Genomic DNA, 20,484 nt, shown 5'->3' with positions numbered 1-20,484 from the left:
ATGCTCGATTGCGCCCTCGGCGGATCGATAATCTATTCCGGGACGGCTTCTCGTACCCATAGTAACTTCGAAATTGTGATGCCTCGTCTGGACCAATTTTTGAAAGTCGCTCAGCGGCGAGCTTCTGCGCTGCCTCTTGAATGCCAATGTAGCGCATGGCCTCCTGCTTAAGGTTGTCCTCGGAGCTAACATTGGGTTGTTGATTGTGAGCTGCGATGGCTCCCGAGTTGGCGTGCGATCGTCCCGAGGAGGGGGCATGCTGCTGTGCGTCCATCATCTTCTTTGCCATAACTATTGCGGAAGCCCTGAGTGCGTCTTGTCGTTTCTTCTCCTCAACCTCCAATGCCACGGGAGGACGGGAGGTATACATCTCCCGGGAGACCTTTGAGTGCTGGATTCGCGCGGCTTCCATGGCTTCTGATCCCACTCTGTTCGAACCGGTGGAAGTGGTACCTGCGTGCTGCGACTTCATCCTCACGGACGCACTGTGCGATATTGTGGCCGCGCTAAGCGCATTCTTCGCAGAATTGTGTGAGTCGGGATAGATTGGTGGGGGAGCGGGATTCGACTGAGCTCGCTTTCGTCTCGTTTCTGAGGTGGCCCCCGTGGCCGCGATTAAAGCTTTCTTTCTTCCGTCTTCCGTGCTACTCCAGTCTGCCTGAGGACCTAATCCTTTCTTGCTCATCGCGATGGTCGCTGCAGAGTGTCCGTAAGCATGAGGTTCAGGCTGCCAAAGATTCAACTTTACGCCGTCTTTGTGCGCAAGCAAAGCTGCCTTGGAACCTGCCGCGCTGGATTCGGGTTGCCAGAGAGGATCCATCTTGTAGTCGTGCGCCAGCAACGCGGCCTTACCTGCAGCTGCTGATGTCGGTCCTGCCTTGGGGTACGCTGGGCTTTTGAAGTTTGCATGGGCTAGATTTGCTGCTGTACCGGCAGACGTCCGCGTATCAATGCCGACTGTAGGGTAGCTCGGAAGGTCATGAGCCTGCGCGTGTTTGAGGCTGGTTGCGGCGCCTGAAGTCGGGGTGAGCAACAGAAGTATGCGCAGCAAATGGGTATCTCACTAGCAGAAGAAAGCTTGCCGTTGGAGCCAAGCGGGTTTCGGGTGCTCGCCCTTGAGGGGTTTGTACTGTAGAGGGCTGCGGCGGAAGCATGGTCTTGAAGCGTAGAGTTCTTTGTCTTGTGTGCGGACGGGTCAGGACATCGCACATCAGTAGCGCCATCTACAGTGCTTCCCTGTGTTGAGGGCTTCAAGGGTGCGTCGATCGACCCATTCGCTGGGGTCTGGGATCCTAGGGTAGCCATGGCAGGCTGTATCTCGGAGTAGGTCGAGAAAGGTTGTGCTGGCCCTGCGACCAGCTAGTGTGAGTAGAAAATGCAATTCTGAGGATGTATCGCAGGAAGAGCGGACGCCAGCGACAGCCTTAGGGGCCGGCATGGTGATGATGTAGGGCGGCGGTGGTGTAGGACTATGACATCACAGCGCGTGCGAAAGTGATCGGTCGCGTTGCTAGCGCCCTTGGTGGCTAGACTCATGGACTTCGGTGACGATCGACCTGGGGATCAAGGCGTTAATCCAACCTCAGCGTGTCCCTTATTGGATGGAAGGGCACCAATTGCGGCACGAAACACATGTTCGCGAGCCGAATGCAGCATCCAGCCCCCAAAAGCGGTCGCGCAAGTGGTGGTCCCTGTCGATAGCAAGATCCATCAAGTATTATGTACGCCTGCACTTCGCAAATTAAGTAGCATCAAGCTATGTTAGCCTGGCACACTAACTCTGCATACTCGTACCGTGCAGCGGTCTTTTCTACTAGGTCCTTGGAAAAAAGCCGGCCGCTTGTCAGTTCTTGTCTGGTGTGTCCACTGACGAGAACCTGTCAGCGAGGCATTGCTTGCCCAAAGCTTCACGCAGCACTTTACCAGGTCAGAAATTCACCATGGCCGAGTCGCCGAACCCCATTGCATTATGGATCAATACGGGGTGATTGAACAAAGCTTGAATTTCACAGACACCCGCGAGCTGCATACGGTTTAGCGCAAGGATTTACAGAGCCGACGTCAGCGGTGTGAGATATCAGGAAATCGAAGCAACGACTCATCAATCGTCAACCCTTCACAGCCAGACCATACGCTTTCTCATACGATTCCCATTTCGCCGACAGTATAGCCGAACATGTCGAATACTCAATCTCCTTTGAAAAGCATACCCAATTTTCGTGATGCCGGAGCATTTGTGAACAATGAGACGGGGCAAAGGTAGCGTAGCCGCCTCTCGGATATGGATAACGAATTGAATGAATTTAGACGCGTGAAGGCTGGCCTACTGTATCGGGGAGCAAGACCAGGTATGCGGACAACTGCCCTGTGCCCCGCGAAAACATACTAATAACGACAGACGAAGCAACATACCACGACCGGCAAAAGTTGGTGGATGAGTACCATCTCAAGACCATCATTGACCTGCGCACAAAGTAGGATGTGCTTCAAGAAATATCTGTTCCTATCGCTAACGATGGTAGGACGGAGCACATCGAGCAAGCGCAGAAGCGAGATGCGAAAATCAAAGCCTCAGCAGCAGTACCGCAATCCAACGACGATGTCGCAGAGCCATTGAAGATACCTGGGGTGGCCTATCACGAGATCAACTTCAACGGCTCATCCTTCTCGCGCATGCTCATGTCAAAGCTATCTTGGCGGGAGTTCCTCAAGCTGGTCGGGCTCATGGCAGCCGGCTACCGCAAAGACGCTATCAAGATTCTCGCGCCGCACATGGAAGAGATGGGCCTCGTAGGCCTTGCTACCGAGTCCTTGGACGTGTGCACGTCCGAGGTGAAGAAGGTGTTCGATGTGCTAGCAAAAGGAGAGAATTGGCCTGTCCTAGTGCATTGCACACAGGGCAAAGATCGGACGGGGTTAATCGTCATGCTCCTACTTTTCCTGCTCGACGTCGACGTCGCAGCGATTCAGAAGGATTACCTGTTGTCTGGACCAGAGCTGGAAGCAGAGAAGCCGGAGCGTATAAAGGAGATTGCAAGCATTGGCTTGTCGGAACAGTTTGCATCATGTGCACCCGACGTAGTACCCAAAGTGCATGCCCATCTTGAGGAGAAATACGGCGGGGTCGAGGCGTACCTGCTCTCCGCCGGAATCACCAAGGAGCAGTTAGCTAGCATCAAGCGCACGCTACACGGCGACATGTGAACGAGCTGTCCTTGAATCCTCACCAGCCATCCGAAATAAGGGCCCGGCCTGTGAACACGCATGCATGTGGATACGTACTGCTTTCTTATCGGCTGGCGATGGGCAAGGCTAACGCTAACAGGAGCCCGAAACGGGGAGCCGCTAAGCGTCACACCGTCCCTGCTTGGCGTTTACACTGCACCTGCCCACTGTTTCGCACGCTGCCTCTTGCAAAATTCCACAACACCAGCAAGATGAGCAGTGGGACGACGTCTGAGGACACCTTCGAGTGGATCGAGACGCCGCCGGCGCGCACCCCGACCAAGCCCGACTTCGACTGTGGTGTGAAGACAACTTCTGTAAGTAAATTCGCGTCCCCCTCAATGGTGCCCCGCGCGCCATTGAGCTCCACCACGGGGATTTACGTAGCTAAACAATTGTGCGAATACAGTACCCGGCCATTGCCAACGCTCCCCTTCCCGCAGACAGCAATGGACGTGACCACTTCTCGAACACGGCCCTGATCTCTGCTCTTGTTGGCGTCCCTGGCTACATCACATGGAAGCTCGGTGGAGGCCTCAAGACGTGGATCTTCTTCGCTCTTATTGTCGACCTACCCATCCTCGCCGCCTTCTGGATCGTCACCTCCGAGTACGCTCCCCGTAAGAACGAGAAGGCCAAGTTCCCGGGCAAGCCCATTGAGACCTACCTCGAGTTCCACAAGAGCGAAGACCGCGACGCCTACCATGGCAAGAAGATCCCCATGGAGACTTTCTACGAGAAGTACTTCGATGGCGATGTCGATTTCAAGGGCGACTGTCTAGAGGTTATGGAATTGCGCCACGATTGGGCCAATTTCCGCTTCACGTTCGGCCTGATCAAGCACTTCTTGTTCGGCATGATCCCTGAAATGATTATGCACACGAGGTCTCAAGGTACCTACACTCTCTCATGAATAGCTTGTGTACCGATTGTGGCACCTTTTGGAGCATCTGCTGACTGAGATCCAGACGAGGAGCAGGTCCGAGACCACTACGACCGCGGAGACGACTTCTACGGCTGGTTCCTCGGCCCACGCATGATCTACACGTCCGGTATCATCTCCGACATCCATCGCGAGGAGACCCTCGAGGAACTCCAGGATAACAAATTGGCAATCGTCTGCGAGAAGATCGGTCTGCAGAAGGGCGAGAAGATGCTCGACATCGGCTGCGGTTGGGGTACCCTGGCTAGATTCGCATCTGTACACTACGGCGGCCATGTTACCGGTGTCACACTTGGTCGCAACCAGACAAAGTGGGGCAACAACGGTCTGAGGAAAAACGGCATCGGCGAGGACCAATCCAACATTCTGTGCATGGATTACCGTGATATTCCCGTCCCTTCCGGCGGCTACAAGAAGATCACCTGTCTGGAGATGGCTGAGCACGTTGGTGTCCGCCATTTCTCCGGCTTCTGTTCCCAGGTCAAGGACATGCTCGACGATGACGGTGTCTTCTTCCTCCAGATTGCTGGTCTCCGCAAGGAGTGGCAGTTTGAGGACTTTACTTGGGGCCTCTTCATGAACAAGTACGTCTTCCCTGGAGCTGATGCCTCGACTCCTCTTGGCTGGGTTGTCGACAAGCTCGAAGGCGCCGGTTTCGAAGTCAAGCAGATTGACACCGTCGGTGTACACTACTCTGCTACTCTCTGGAAATGGTACCGCAACTGGATCGGCAACAAGGAGAAGGTCACCGCCAAGTACGGCAAGCGCTGGTTCCGCATCTGGGAGTTCTTCCTGGCTTACTCGACCATTGCATCCCGTCAGGGTACGGCTACCTGCTTCCAGATTACGCTTGTCAAGAACATCAACTCTACCCACCGTGTTGAGGGTATCAATACCCAATTTGCCCTCTCTGCTGCGCTCGAAGCCAGCAAGGCCAAGGGCATTAAGGGATTGTAAGGGGTACGACCGCGACGAAATGGTGACTTTTCTCTGGACTAGACTCTACCGCATGGCGGCTCCGTGTTTACGAAGTAACGTTTTGCATGGATTGTTGGTGATGAGGATGTTGTGCAGGATAGGCAATGATCAAAAGTATTGTAGGCGTGGGGTGGGCTTCGACTGGGGATGAAAGGGAGATTTGGAGGGTAGCTAGGAATGTATCTGCTAGACAGTTGACGCTAATTAATGCTACGCATATTGAACGTAGATCTTCTTCGCCGTAGTCTTTTGCCTTTGCTCGTGTGGTATGATGGAGTTGATTGCATCGAGTCGCAGAAGATCGAAGGATGTCTCGTAAGCAGATGGTCAGAGCGCGGAAGACTGCGATTATGACGTTTGCGCGAGGAAACCTCTCGACTCAATTGAAGCTCCCATGCTCCTCTTTATGTCTTTAACTAGTTGGTTTCGAAACCGTCGGCGTCAGTTACCCAAATTTGCTTTTCAACATAATTCTTGCGATGTGTGTCGCGTGAGCTAGACGCGTCTCCGCATAATCGCATTTATGCCAAGAACCCCGAACTTTTGAGCTCATACGAAACGCACCTCCTCCCGTAGCCTCAGCTCCCGCAACACCAGCCCGTCTCCGCTCTACAACACGCAAACCACAATCATGTTCGCTCCTAGTGCGTTGCGACAAGCGCGCACATTCACGATCCGCCTCCAACCCGGCTTTATCGCACCCTGCACCTCCGCAACCGCAGCTCCCTTCTCAACGAAGACAAAGACGAGTCCTGCGAGACCACAGCCCGCACAATGCCTCTCCTTCAGGCCATCTCCCCTCGCGCTAGCCATCCGCCACGCCTCTACGACAGCTTCCTCTACCTCTTCCGCCAACCCTACGTCATCTTCTTCGCAGCAACTCACATGGAATGACTTTTTCGCCTTGCGCAAGACGCGCCGCCGCGCCAGCCAAGTCACCTCTGGCTTCACTGCTATCGGTGTCGCATATGCCGGTCTTCAGGCTTTCATTGGCGGGGGATATGACGGGACGCTTGCTGCGACAATAGGTCTTGATCCGATCATCACGACGGGATTGGCGAGCGCGGCGATGTTGACGGTGGGATGGCTCTTGGGACCGTTCTTCTCGAATGCCGTGTTCAGCATGCGGAATCGAGCTATTGGGCCTCAAATTGCGAAGGTACGTCCGGACTTGCTTCCTGCTCCACTTCCATCACGCCTGGGACGGAAGCAGAGGCTGAGCGGCGACTGAGAAATGGGTCAATGAATACTAACGACTGCGACAGAAAGAACGCGAATTCTACGACCGCATCAAGAAGAACCGCGTCGACCCGACAACCTCCTCGATGGCGAACCCAGTGCCTGACTACTACGGCGAAAAGATTGGCAGCGTGGCGGACTACAGGAAGTGGTTGAAGGACCAGCGGGCGTTCAATCTCAAGCGGGGCGAGAGCACGAGGAGAAAGTAAGCGTCACGGAAATGCACCAGTTTTCTTTTGTTCTGCAGCAATTGTCGTCTGTCCGAGTGTGGCATGATTGCAAGACCTTGAGCCAAGTATTGGAGATTAGGGTCGGTGGGGAGGTAGATGTGAGTACATATTTTGGACGAAAGGCTGTGTATGCAACCAGGCAAGGATCATATCATATCGAGGCCTCGCGCCATGTATTAACAGGAGGATACCATCAACGAATGCACATCTCCATTCACCACACCACACCACATGGGTTTCACATGCATTGGCAACATTGTCTCCTGTTGCAGCAAAAATCCCTCATACACTTGCTCTTGCGTACATGAAGAGGGATGTATCTCCTCTGCCCTGCCCAGGACTACCGCCCCGATCGCCACTCCAACAACGTCTAGTCTACATCATCGAGATTCTCACAATATTCGGAGATTTCCTGGTGAGCGTTCCTATCGCCAAGATCGGCGGACATGTTAACATTTTCAAGGCGTGAGTACTAGTTCAACGGTCGGGCGCCAAGCACGCTTTTCTCCACGTCGCCAAGGGGTGAATATCGCCAAGGGGTGAATGATCTGAGGGGTGAATGATCTGAGGGGTGCAGGCCAAGGACCGTGTGTTGAGCAGGTCGTGTGTGTAGCGTATCGATCGTTGCTTAGGACCCTGTGCAGTCTTTGAAGCAGGTTTTGGGATCAGATGTTAACGGTAAGTTCCGCGACGAGGGAGAAGAGCCATATTTTCTCCACGTCGCCAAGGAACGGATGATTTGAGGGTTGCAGACCATAGACAATCCATTGAACAGATGGTGTCTCTGTAGCGCGTAAGTCTTCGAAGCAGTGTGAACGGATCTTGGACGGCAAGTTCCGCGGGGAGGAGAAGAAAGCTTGAGACGATGAGCAACATTTCGTGTCCGACCCACCACACCAGACTTTTAGCAACTTGTCAAAGACTATTTTAGCAATACAACCTTCTGTCTTTACTACGCAGTGTTCTCCAATACACTAAGCTGCGCTCACCCAGCGAGGTGGCGCAAGCATCGTACGATCCGATCGTCGTGTGGCGCGAAGGTTCCTTCCGCAGCCACAGCCACAGATACTACCTAAGTTGCTCAACCACACTTTCTTTCTTTCTTTCTTACTCTTCACCACATGCACGGTCGCTTCAATTACACCGAAGTGCATCGCCCTACGTGTCTATATTCTTAGACTGTGTCTACATGTGTGGCTGGGAGACGACAGCCAGCCAATAGCAGACAGCGCGTGCGTGAAAGAGGCAACAGCCACAAGAGTACGAGGGAAGGTGCAGGCTCTTCGAGAACATGCGTTCGCTTCGCTACAATTATGCTCCGACGGTGTACCAAGATCAAAGACGTTTGAACCGTCAGCGCTGCTAAGACTTCTCTGGAAACGCTTCCTCTATGTTGAACGTTGGTTCCACGGCTGTCGGTGCCGTAAGCTCACCATGAGGCTCTTTGCCGCCCTACCGCTGCCGCTTCGTACCGGAAGCGATGACCTAGAAAAGGCATGAGACTGGGTTAGCTTGCAGGGACGGTGGAGCGTTGCAGCGAACTGAACCAACACCGCGCTCGTTGGTTTATTTTCGTGGTTGACTGACGCAGTCGTAGGGCTGAACGGTGGGCGGCGTACCGCAACCGGGTGTCACTCAGCGCGTCAAAGCCGGGCCGATGGGGTGCGACGGCGCGGACTGGAGTTCTGGCCTATCATGAGCTGGGGACGAGAAGGCGTTGACGGAGTGGCTTTGCTGGAGAGGGACGCTGACAAGCATGGAAGAAGCAACGTTGGAAAATTTCTGAGGTGGCAGCGGGATTTACTCTTGTTTGCCTGCTGTTTCGAGTGTGGTTGGCAGAGAAAGGAAACGACGAAGGGCGCTGGAGTGACAGGGTGGTCGACGATCCGATCTGCTTCATTGTTGCTCCTCCGCAAGCGACATCGGTGGACAAGATGGCACCGAGTTTGCTTTTGTGACAGCCGACATCCGCTCATCGCGCATGAAGCAGAAGCCAAAAAAATCGAAGAGTCGCATCGCTGGGCACACCCGCTACGCCATCTCACGTCCAGAGGAAACATAGCGCGCCAAGTGTCGCATCGCGCTATCGCGCTTGCTGGAGGTCCAGCCCATGGGCGACCCAGCAGCGCGCGGAAGACTAGCTCGCGCTGCCTTCACACCCCCGCTTCCTTGGCCAACGTCTGTGCTCCATCCATCCTGGATGCATGCCTTAACATAGCAGCTCAGCTTAAGCATTGGGCAACAACGTCACGAGCTTGCACAGGTAGAAAAGGACGAACGCCCAGCAGGGTTGGGCATGTCACACCCCCTTGCGATTGTACGCTTTGAGATAAGGAAGATCGCGGTTATCAAACACGATGCCGAGGCCAAAGAAAGAAGGACATGTTCCCAAAACACGAAGCCGTACGTAAGGCCCTGATACGAGATGGTCGTGCCTGTCTGGCGGTAGAGACTCGTTTCTCGCTTGATAAGACACACCATGTATCTTCCTAGTTTGCGACTCATACTGACTTGGTCTTGTAGGAAATGGCTGCTGGTGAGCCCCCCTCAGGCACCCATGTCAAAAGGAGTACACGTCTAACCATAAGTGCAGGCCTTGTAAAGGACGCAAGGTCAAGTGGTAAGGTGCATCGTATATCTTAATTCCACGAGCATGCGCTCATCGTTGTACAGTGGAGAAGAGAGACCCCGATGCTTGAACTGCGAACGCCAGGGAGAATCATGCGACTACAGTATTCGTCTGAACTGGGGAGGCCGTACAAAAAGGGACAGACCCGCATCCAACAACGATTCTGGCTCCAGCAGGGCGAGTAGTCCTTATCAGTTGACACTCTCTTTCGACGACACCGTACCCCCCCTTGTCCATTCGCACTCACCTGGACGGCTCAAGTCGAGCAGAAAACGACCGCAGCATGGAAGATCACAGTCTTCTACGTCCATTCCTGCTTCTGGGCCTGAGATCGTTCCAGAATTGGTGAGTTACCCCCCACAGCCCAACACATGTGACGATTCCGCTAATGCGACTCGATCTACATAGACGCACATCTTCCAAACCCAGTCACATCCAGTACTACCTGGGAACGCTATGTTCGATGGGAACTCGCCTCCCCAGGAACCAACGTCGCAGCCTGCAGCCCCTTTCGGCGTCTTTGCGTACTCCAGCACTTTTGACTATCCCTCGCCTGTCGCCACAAGCTTCGATGCGTCCAGCTACAGCAATGCGGGCTATCCGCCTTTCACGGCGGCACATTCGATGCCGCCACCCAGCGTGTATCCGACACTAGGCCATCGCCAGTATAGCGACTCGATGGATCCGATGAACCACCAACGGAGCTTTTCTGCCGACTCTCCAGCGCATTCTGATGCATACTCTCCGCCCCAGTGTCCGCCTACTCATCCTTACAGCCCGTTCACTACGATGCCTTTGACGCCTACTTCATCCATCGGTACTGATGAACCAGTGCGGCCAACCTCCGGACAAGCCCACAACACACATATGCCTGTCGATCCTCGTCGCTTGTCGGTACAGTCACTGCTGAGCGGCCCACCCGGTGACAGCACTCACTCGAGCCGGCACTATCCAATCGCCGACGAAGACTACACCATCTATGGATACGACACCGGTCTTCCTGATATCGACATGCCACAGAACGATGATCAAAACCCAATCGCAGTCTCCACCCCGCAGAGTGGCGCTATGGATATTGATGGAGACAGCCCCGAGCCACTTGCTCCAGAAACGGCCTTCGACAAGGGAGGCTACTATGCTAAGCCTATTCCAATCAAGATCTCGAAATCGTTGGAACCTCTACCTCCGGTAAGTACTTTTGATTCAATGGAGATGGGTCAGCTACTTACTTGGCCGATATTTAGTTGCTTCTCGAAAACCCCATGAACCTGCTCTACTTCCACCACTTCATCGACCACACGGCACGCATACTCGTACCTCACGACTGCGAGAAGAATCCGTTCCGGACTATCCTACCAGGCAGTAAGATTATCACCCATCCATAACACCTACCTGCTAACCCCGACAGTGGCCGTAAAAGACGAAAACATCATGTCTCTCCTCCTAGCATACTCGGCCTCCCACCGCGCCCGCGTCCTCTGCCACGATGAACCAGCAAACCGCATCGCCATGTGGGTCACCGACGTCTTCCCCAAGCTCCGCCAATCGCTCGCCAACCCCTCGACCATCACAAACGAAACCCTCGCCCCCGCCATCATGATGGCCTCCCTCGAAATCATCTCCCCAAACACCTTCGAAGTCCCCATCGCCTGGCAAGACCACCTCGCCATGGCCCGCCAGATGATCATCGCCCGCGGCGGCCCCAAAACAATGGACAAGTCCGACCACGCGGCTTACTTCCTCTCCCGCTGGTTCGCCTACCTGGACGTCATTGGATCGCTCTCAGGTAATAAAAACGACCAACCGCTAGGAAGCTGGTACTGGAACTCCGCCAACGAGTCCGCAGACTCAGACTTCCAGATAGACTGCCTCTACGGCTTTACAAACCGGTGCGTCGGGCTCCTCGCCGGCATCGCCGAGCTCGCAAAGGAAGTCCAGCCCCTGCGCATCGCCTGCGACGGAACCATCAACGCGTCCTTCCGGCCCAACGCCTCCGTCGCCGCCCGCGCAGAGCGCATAAGAAAAGACCTCTGGAAAGGCCTAACCAGCACCGTCGCCCCCACCCACTCATCCTGCACCCACCGCACCCCACTCCTCCTCCTCCTCCTCCTCCTCCCCTCCTCTTCAGAAATCCCCTCCGCAACCTCAGAAATCGACGCCACAAACGAAATGTTCCACTGGGCTGGCCTCATCCACTTATACCGCCGCGTAAACAACTACCCCTCCACCCACCCCGCCGTCCAGCAATCCGTCTCCCAAATCATAGACCTCCTGAAGAAAGTGCGGAGAGGCAGTTCGCGGAGGCGTGTCTTCTTTTCCGATGTTTGCGGCGGGGTGCGATGCTGCGGAGGGGCGCAGAGGGAGGCTGTGCTGGGGAGGTTTGCGAGTGTGGAGGGGAGTGGGATGGTGCAGTTGGGGAGGGCGAGGGGCGTTATGGAGAGGGTTTGGGAGACGGGGGCGCGTGGGAGGGTTGGTTGAGGGGAGTTTTGGGGTGAGGAGGGTGCTTACCTGTTTTACTTGGGATCGGGTAAGGGTTGGAGCGAAGCTGGAATGGTTTGGGAGTTGGTTTTAAAAGGCGTTTTGGTTTTTGGTATACCCGGTGGTTCAGTGTCGTTTGGTGCGACGTTTTTGAGTGGGGATCGAAATGGGATGGGATTGTGATGGTTGGTACGGGGCGCTGAGGACGCTGCGTACTATCTTCGTACCATACCTTTCTAGCTCGTGTATATACCTTGTCCAAACAATATATATTGAAACAGTTAGTGATCTGTCCTCCTTCATAACAAACATCCCTCCGCGGTTCGTCCAATTGCGTATCTCTTCATGCATACCCCTCCATGGATCAAAAGCTTATTACAATGTTTCGCGTATGATAGGTCAGGTCAGATTCACTATCATTCACTGCGATCTTTAGCCCCGACGGGGAGACGTTGCTGCCTGAAATGTACTGTGGTAGTACAAGGCGCTCATGGACGCGCGGTGCGCGCAGCCTGGACAACAGAGCTGAATAACGATCTCCTCTACCTCGCCACCATCATCAAACAATCACAGAAACTGCGCATCCTACGCATCCAAGCCACCAGTGAACTGCATCCGCTACTTCGTCTTCTAGAACGCCGCGACTACCTTTTCCTATCCACAATACACGCCTTCTTATCAGCCAGCAACCTAACTAGTCTAGAGCCAGATCTATGCGGTACTCGACTCATACCGCATCAAAGCCAAGAGCACGGCGAAGGATTCCACGTCTGCACGAGTATCGCCGCGCTTCTTACTACGCTACGACGCTTGCGACTGCGCATGCGCAGTATCTGTGCCGATGTTCTAAAACCCCGACAAGATAGCACCAATCTACGTTTGAACGAGATGCTCATCAACCTCAGTCTATCCAACGAGTCACCCCAAATCACCTCGGCCGCGCACGCCACATGTTGCGGTTCCTCCACAAGGGGGTTCCTTCAACTGAAAGCAGATATGGAGAAGCAGGCGCAAGTTCTCGTGGCACAGATGGCGGCCCCAAAAACAGTGAGGATATTGACGCATGCGCTTCCGAGTATTGAAATGCGGGCGTTCGATGTCTTGACGGGCAGAAACGTCACATTGAGTGAGGGTGCGTCGTGGGATGACGACGGCGAGGCTATCGAGGACCAAGTGTCGGCCGAGGAGTCCGAGATTTCGGACCTTTCCTCAGACGACTGACGATGGATAGCCACTACACTAGTGGTATTCAGATCTCAAGTTGACTTCCTATCGAAATGAACTTTGGAAGTCCGAAGCATTGTTGCCTTGCTGCCTCCCACTGCCTTCCACTGCCCCCCATACACTAGGCCGGGCGCCTAGTATCCCTCCTTCCTACCATATATACTAATAGTTAGATATACCCGTCAGCAAAACAACTCAGTCCTCATTCTCTCGTGCACTACCATAGGTATGCTCGTCTATCTCCACCTTTAAGATAGGATAGCAGAACTCTAAAGCCAATAATATTAACGTGCGCAAGCGAATCGATTAGATGTGCTAAGATACCCACTGAAATCTGCATCCATCTACCTTATCCAGATAATACACGCATGAACGGCTACTGGCTTATGCTGTGCAATAAATATCCCTTTGCGGTTTGTCTGAGTAGCTTTATGTATACCCCTTTATGAATTAAAAGCTTATCACCGTCTTTCGTGTGTGATATGTTAGTGAGGACGGGCATTACTGCATATGCATAATAATACTAAAGCATTCTAGTTAAGCTGACGACTTTTTTCACTGCAATCTTTAGCCCCGACGGGGAAATGCTGCTGCCTAGCCAGCCATATTGAAGCCTTCAAGTTAGCCCTTGCTCGAACAATTTTGCAGAGCAATTCACCGCTTCATTACACTGCAATATTTAGCCCCGGTGTGAGATTTAGAATGCCTCAGGCAGAAATAGTACAAATATCTAAACGCGAAAGAAGGTGGTAACGTTAAAGCATTTGATTAGTAAGTAATGCGCATAAAGAGATGTTTTGTTTTCGACGTCTCTCATCGGGGCTAGAGATTGTAGTGAGAAAGTTAACCAGCTGGGAGTAGGATCAATAATGGTTGGCTCTCAGCGCTCTTTCACTGCAATATTTAGCGCCGACGGGGAGACGCTGCTGCCTAGCATGCTACATTTTCGTTCATGTTGGAGTGCGTACTGCTGCCCGAACCAAACGCTTCACCGACATTTTTCGCGTGTGATTCGTCAGCGAGGCGCACGAATCAAACGGCAGCATAGCAAAACTGCAATGGTTGGCTCTCAGCGTCCTTACACTGCAATACTTAGCACCGACGGGGAGACATTGCCGCCCACCTGCTCCTAGTCACATAAGGCTGAGATGGCTTTGGTCAACTGTTGAGGTATGAAGAAAAGCTTGTACAAAACGTGAAGTTGAATGTAAGAGTGATAGATTGCTCAGGTGGGAAGTGGGGCCCTATATAGGCTTAGCTCAGCTCTTGCAGTACTTACAGAAGTTCCTTCCAAGATTGGTTCCTTCCTGGAAAATTACACTGCAATTCTTAGCCCCAAAGAGAGACCAATGTCGTGGTTTCCGTGGGTTTTACCGGACATCTACGATTCGATGAGTGTCTGGAGATAGATGTCTCAGAGTTCTGGGTGAGAAGATATATGACTTGATGGTAGGGGGAATGCTGGGTTCTTTGGTTGGTATGAGAGTGAACGAGGTTTAAAGATCTATTGGGGGGTTATTTAACACGAAGATCTTGCGGAGAAGAGGTACGCACGATTAGAACGATATAAGACGCCCTCCCCCCTCTCTTTCTCGTACCCCCTCGCCAACTCCGTCTCCCACGAGATATGTTTCCCTGAACATAATCCAATTATTACTAGAAGGTTACACAATATGCTCTCTTACATCCTACGCACCCTAATCCAGCTCTTTAGTATGGAGTTATAGTGCAAAGTCCAGCGATTGAAACGCTTGCACCTTTTCACTTCGACCCGGGTGTGCTCAACTGGCTGAATTTACAATAAGCTTTTGCGTGTGATAGGTTAGACTGGCGAGGCTGAGGTAGACCCAACTGCGGTCTCACCGATTTCTTTCTTGGGCCGAACACTACAATCTCTAGCTCCGGCTCCTGTATCGTGGAGTTGTGCATATAGCGACAAGGCTAAATTAGCGGTGGCCCTATCCAAGCACAATGCACGGCATCAAAAGTGGAATTCACAGCCCCCTTAGATCGGAACACTGCAATTCTTCGCCCTGGCGAGGGGTTGGAGATGCCTCAGGCAGAGCTGGTGACTGCGCCCCAACCAAATAACGCAGATGACACTGCAATCCCTAGCACCGGCGAGGGGCTGCTGGAGCCTAGACACCCCGTAAAGGTACGATGTGACTTCGACACGATTAGAGAGCAAAATAAATACTATTTGGGAAAGTTAACACAATTCGCTGCGTCCATGCTACTGCGAACTCCGATGAATTGGGATGTTCGAGACCTTTATTCGACCATATCGGGACGAGCGTGGTTTCGCTAGAGTCAAATTCGTTCGTGAAGCAGTACATCGGTCCCAATCATGGCTAGGTCAAGCTTAATATGTGCTACAGCAGATGCGCGGAGAAACGACCACTTGCGCGGAGAAATAGAAATCGACACTGCAATTTCTAGCGTAGGCGAGGAGCTCTGTGTGAGCAGAAAGTTGACCAATCGCGGCGGCCACTTCGCCTTGATTTGTATGACATTGGTTTAGCACATGATATGGCCCAACGTATGAGCGCTTTATGCTCTCGTGCCGCGTCATTACTAGTTCACGTTGCAGTCTTCAGTCTCCGAGAGCCCATGCTGCGGCAATCCCGAACATAATACAGAAGATGAAATTCCCAAGCTGACAAGTGCAACAAGGTTTAGGGTTCTGAGTGACAGGCAGCAGCGCGCGGTTTTCAACGCTAAGAGGACCGGAGTAGCTCGAGGTCCAATTAGCTATAGAGGTGCCGTTTCTGGCAATTGGATTTTTAATATCGCACGTACAAGCTGATCGGAATGCCTGTATGAATCATCTTTGAGACAAATCATAGGTAAAAAGGCCGTGCGTATTGATCTATGGGTACGTTTCCGCTGCTGTTCTTCGGTATAGCCGCAGATTTGGGCCTATCTTCATAAATTCAGCTTCCATGTCTAGGTTCCGAAACAAGCAGACGTAAGTAACTTCTGTCGCAATGTTCTTCTACATATACGCTTCTAGATTAGTCACGACTTCCAGTTGCATTGCGTTTTCAATTGAACATCCACTGCAATACAATACCGAAGATACTACCACAATTTTCATTACTTTCCTTCCACGCGCATTACAAGTTGCTATAATGTGCAATGGTTTCTTTGCCTTCTGTCGCCGACGCTCAAGACATCGCGCGTCCGAAAGCTCTTTTGTGTCGAGACTCCCTTGATTTTACGTGCGAAGACTTCCCGGAAACGGTAGCGCGACTATTGCATTCATCTCCAACCCATCTCAACGTTATTTTTGTCGGCCGGACGGAAATCTGGACGTTGATGAGGATAGCCTGAAAGGCGTAACAGCACTTGCATTCTCCGGAAAGCCTGGTGAGTTTGCCCATGAATGAATACTTTATGCACACTGAATTTATAAGAGATCGACACCGATTAGGACAAAAGGCTATTGACGCAAAAAGTATTGCCAAAAGCCTCTCTGGCCATGGATCGCAGGAGTTGCCGCTACTTCGCATTCTGTCTCAATGCTTACCACGCTGGAAATAGCCCGGGATACGGTTTGCTGCCGGGTGGCATGCAAGTGGACTCTAGGATCCAACGGCCTAAAGCACAAATAAGCGACGAAGAATAAACCTTCATACAGATGGACTGAACATCTACTTAACGACGGACAATGGCTGTACTGCCAAGAAGACGCGTACATGACGTACTTTGACACTTGGGCAGGCGAAAGCTTCGCTCGATATCCGAAGACGATGGACATCACAGCTTCTAGTTTCCGAATATGGGCAATGCTGGGTCGGTTTCACAGGACCACACCCAGACGCAGATTAAAGTCGATGTCAGTCCTGTCTTTCCTTCAGCAAAAACACCTCCAACTGGAGTTAATATTTCGTCTTCAGGCGATTCTGCAGAGGTTATAAACTCCGAGAGTTGGCTTTGGATTCACCCTCCGCTTCCTCGCGGTTAGGTCGAGTGGGAGGGAGACTAGTTGCGAGGCAAATCTTCCTACCAGGGGAAGTATTTCCGGCACAGACCTCTTTCAGCTAGGACGTAAAGATATGTAACAATAGACATAGCCTGGAAATCAAATGACAATGCAACCCAGCACAATCAACAAAAGGTCCATTGTGACTCATTGAATGTGGCTCAGCTGAACCGATGTTGGTGGGCTGCCACTGGTGCCTTCGTAGGTCGGAGATTAGGCGGCGGCGATCGTGAGTAAGATGCAGGGCTCAAGGGCGTTCTTCCCAGTATATAAACTTTCGCACGTACCACTACCAGTCATCGCCATAACAGTTCTAGGTGTCAACACCGTTCTTGTTACGTTAATTCTCTATGATGCGGCCAACGTGACATGCTACATGCAGCCTGGAGGGAACTGGCGCCGGGAAACAACTGGAGTAGGAGCGCCATTCCGAAATTGTGGATTCGTACGAGGTTGTTCACGGTTTGAAGAGATCACCAATGGTCATAGCTTTGTACTGCCGTGGGGTAAGTATCATGGAACATGGCATCTAGCAATGCAGAGAAACTTAAAGGTTTACTTACCACCAAAGCTCAATTCGAGTTGGATGTTTAATTAATGCTACTGCAATGCTCCTAAATGAGACCGATGCTCGTTGCTGATACCGCCTTCGGATCGGCCCGCAATGTCGGGGTTATACGCATGGGCCAATCACAGGAAGCGCTGTTGGGTCCATCACTCGAATGACTCCCAGTACGGCGTAACGTAAATTAGATCAACTCTGCGGCCTGTTCTGGAGCCGAGTATAACACAAAGTTCCACGGCAGAGCGACCGCAAGCACAGCTAAGACGTTTATGGCATTGGTGAACAGCTGTGAATGGTTGAAGTATCACCTCATTTGCCTATAGCATAATGGCGCATGTTTTGTTTGCTTTCTTCGGGAATCTGCATATAGCAGGGCAGTACTTTGTATACGTACGCTCCCCGCGCACTGATAGGCTACCCCCAGATTGTTTGGGAAAGTCGCTGAGAATGGGCCTCACCGAGCATAGCCACCTCTCCCCACAAGATATTTTCATCGGAAAAGCCTTCACCTCGGCTGGACTTTCATCTCTGCTGTCTGCCTTGTGCAACACGGACCGATAACCATTAGAGTTTGTTGCTCAAAGGACTTGGTTGGACTACCAGGAGCAGGCATCTGGATGCCGAGTTCATATCACCTTCCTTAGACTTTTCACGGCACCTGTTCGGAATCTAAGCCCCAACACAGGCCTTGTAGGTCTTTCATTCGGCGGCGTAATAGGGGTACTTGAATGTATAAGTTGTGACCGCCTTCGTTCTTTCGGTGACTGCAGCTCTGTCTTACCAATTCCTCTATATACTGATCAACAATGAGGCTCGTTCCTCTCCTTCCAGCCCTTGCGTCAGCTTCCGTCCTTGCATCTTCAGTCCATGAGAATACTCATTTTCAGCACTCCAAGAGAGATGTGAATGGGTCTTATATTCCCACAACGGCACCTCGTATCAATGTTTTCTCCGGGCTCTCGAGGGAAGAGATGCAGTCAATCTCGGATTTTCTGAACAAACAGGCGAATATTACTATGTATGGAAAATCTCCATCTCTAAGTAGAAAGACTTCGCTAATTTTTGACAGTCCAGGCAACCTGCATTTCGATCCTTTAGATCCTAGGGCGGCGTGGTTGCTTGCACCTAACAAGACTGAGGCAACCTCATACCTTGACGACCATGGCCCCCAGCCTGCGCGGTTCGCGCGCGTATTAGGTACAAACTATGAAGAGCGTTTTGTTCAGGAGTATATGGTTGGGTACGGATGATTTTCGTTGTTAATGAATGAAGACTAACCCATGATTGACATTAGGCCGCTTCCTGTCAACAATAATACAAGAGCTTCAGTCCTAAGCTATGCTAATAACGGCAATGGAACCATGGACTGTAGGCCCGACCGCTGCTATGGGGATGATATCGGCACCGATGGACCAGAGCCAACAAATTCGACTACGCAAACAACACGCAGAAGCGTTCTTAGTGCTCGAACACCATATGATCCTTACGATGAGCAACTTGCTTGGAATGGAAGGTCTCTACCTCACGACGACAAGGCGGCACCGATTGCTATTCTTCCAGATGGAGCCCGCCATGAGTTTGACCCACAGCAAAACTACGTTTCGTGGAGTATGTTTCATTGGTGATTGCTTAGTTACGTACTAATTGAGTCTTAGTGGACTTCACGTTCTATGTCAGTACAGGTCCGGCCGGCATTGCTCTGCACGACATCCGCTTCCAGGGCGAAAGAATCGTGTACGAAGTAGCGATGCAAGAGGCACTCGCTCACTATGCAGGCCCCGACCGCGATCAGACTTTTGCATCATACCTGGATGTCGGTATTGGGTTCACTCAATTCAATCTGATCCCAGGCTACGACTGCCCAAGCTATGCGACCTACACGAATGCTTTTTGCTTGTTCGAATATCCAAAGGACTTCCCCATGAACCGACACCAAGCATTCGACTACTACCACGCAACAAAGAATGTCGCTTTTCTCGTGCGTAGCGTCAGCACTGTTGGCAACTACGACTACCAAACTACATACGAGTTCTACCACGATGGGTCGATGCAGGTAGTCGTCCGGGCTTCCGGATATATACAGGGCTCAGATTTGGCGAACAGTACCGCTGACTGGGACTATGGCTTCCACATCCGAGATCAACTCTCCGGCTCTATGCATGACCACGTGCTGAACTTCAAGTTGGACATGGATATCCACGGTACACAAAACAGCCTCTTTAAAACAGAGTTTGTGCCCCACACCCAGGTCTACGACTGGTCAAACGGCGAACCAATCAACACAATGAAGGCCGAGCGCAGCTTCGTCGCCAACGAAGACCAAGGCAAAATACACTGGTCCCCGAACGCAGCAGCCGCATACGCCGTCGTAAACAAAGACGCGAAGAACGACCTCGGAGAATACCCAGGCTTCCGCGTCTACCCGTCAACAGGATCAAGCATCCACCTCACCGTCGAGAACTCCTCCGTCTTTTCCAACGCCGTCAATTGGGCAACCCACCCCTTCTATGTCCTCCGCCGCAAAGACTCCGAACCAGTCTCCGCGCACCCCGCCAATTCCCAGGACCCTAAAAAACCGCTGGTCGACTTCAATGATTTCTTCGACGGAGAATCTCTTGATCAAGAGGATCTGGTGCTTTACTTTAATCTGGGCATGCATCATATGCCTGATACGTATGACCTGCCTAATACGGTGTTTATGGGATCGCAATCCGGGATTACTATTCGACCGCAGAATTACTTGAGGAGCGAGAATTCGATGTCTACGAGGCAGCAGATTCACATTACTAGCAAGGACAACAAGACTGTTGTTGAGACATATGGAGAGAAACGGCCGAGTGGCGCGTTTGATTTGGACAAGGCAAATCCGGACCCGGCTGCTTATCCGGTGCCTTGTGACACCTGCGGGGCTGATGCTTAATGCGTCTGTCGTATCAGAGGTTGGTGGGCCATCAAGTTGGAATTGATTCCGTGGAGCTGTATGCCAAT

The 20,484-nt window shown here is 52.2% G+C and overlaps 5 protein-coding genes across 5 annotated transcripts; all 5 read left to right on the top strand.

The window, feature by feature from the left end:
- Positions 1 to 1,940: 1,940 nt before the first annotated feature.
- On the top strand, positions 1,941 to 3,204 carry N0V89_012579 (uncharacterized protein; the record flags this gene model as incomplete). Its single annotated transcript, XM_056221300.1, has 2 exons — positions 1,941 to 1,984; positions 2,523 to 3,204. 2 exons carry the CDS (start codon positions 1,941 to 1,943, stop codon positions 3,202 to 3,204), a joined length of 726 nt encoding a protein of 241 aa, XP_056065287.1.
- Positions 3,205 to 3,437: 233 nt separating this feature from the next.
- MT2 (Sphingolipid C9-methyltransferase 2) lies at positions 3,438 to 5,125 on the top strand (the record flags this gene model as incomplete). The annotated part of the gene is made up of 3 exons (XM_056221299.1): positions 3,438 to 3,542; positions 3,635 to 4,118; positions 4,194 to 5,125. 3 exons carry the CDS (start codon positions 3,438 to 3,440, stop codon positions 5,123 to 5,125), a joined length of 1,521 nt encoding a protein of 506 aa, XP_056065286.1.
- Positions 5,126 to 6,380: 1,255 nt separating this feature from the next.
- PAM17 (TIM23 complex component) lies at positions 6,381 to 6,594 on the top strand (the record flags this gene model as incomplete). Its single annotated transcript, XM_056221298.1, has 2 exons — positions 6,381 to 6,384; positions 6,416 to 6,594. The coding sequence occupies 2 exons, from the start codon at positions 6,381 to 6,383 to the stop codon at positions 6,592 to 6,594; spliced, it is 183 nt and encodes a 60-aa protein (XP_056065285.1).
- Positions 6,595 to 10,456: 3,862 nt separating this feature from the next.
- On the top strand, positions 10,457 to 12,943 carry N0V89_012576 (uncharacterized protein; the record flags this gene model as incomplete). The annotated part of the gene is made up of 3 exons (XM_056221297.1): positions 10,457 to 10,460; positions 10,653 to 11,537; positions 12,201 to 12,943. The coding sequence occupies 3 exons, from the start codon at positions 10,457 to 10,459 to the stop codon at positions 12,941 to 12,943; spliced, it is 1,632 nt and encodes a 543-aa protein (XP_056065284.1).
- A 6,125-nt stretch (positions 12,944 to 19,068) lies between these two features.
- Positions 19,069 to 20,416, top strand: N0V89_012575 (uncharacterized protein; the record flags this gene model as incomplete). The annotated part of the gene is made up of 2 exons (XM_056221296.1): positions 19,069 to 19,072; positions 19,179 to 20,416. 2 exons carry the CDS (start codon positions 19,069 to 19,071, stop codon positions 20,414 to 20,416), a joined length of 1,242 nt encoding a protein of 413 aa, XP_056065283.1.
- Between the last annotated feature and the right edge of the window lie 68 nt (positions 20,417 to 20,484).

The sequence above is a fragment of the Didymosphaeria variabile genome, assembly GCF_027946475.1.
Source record: "Didymosphaeria variabile strain IMI 356815 chromosome Unknown scaffold_10, whole genome shotgun sequence".
In the NCBI taxonomy this organism is placed as follows: domain Eukaryota; kingdom Fungi; phylum Ascomycota; class Dothideomycetes; order Pleosporales; family Didymosphaeriaceae; genus Didymosphaeria; species Didymosphaeria variabile.
Note: the sequence above shows the minus strand (reverse complement) of the source record. Positions and strands in the feature narration are given on the sequence as shown.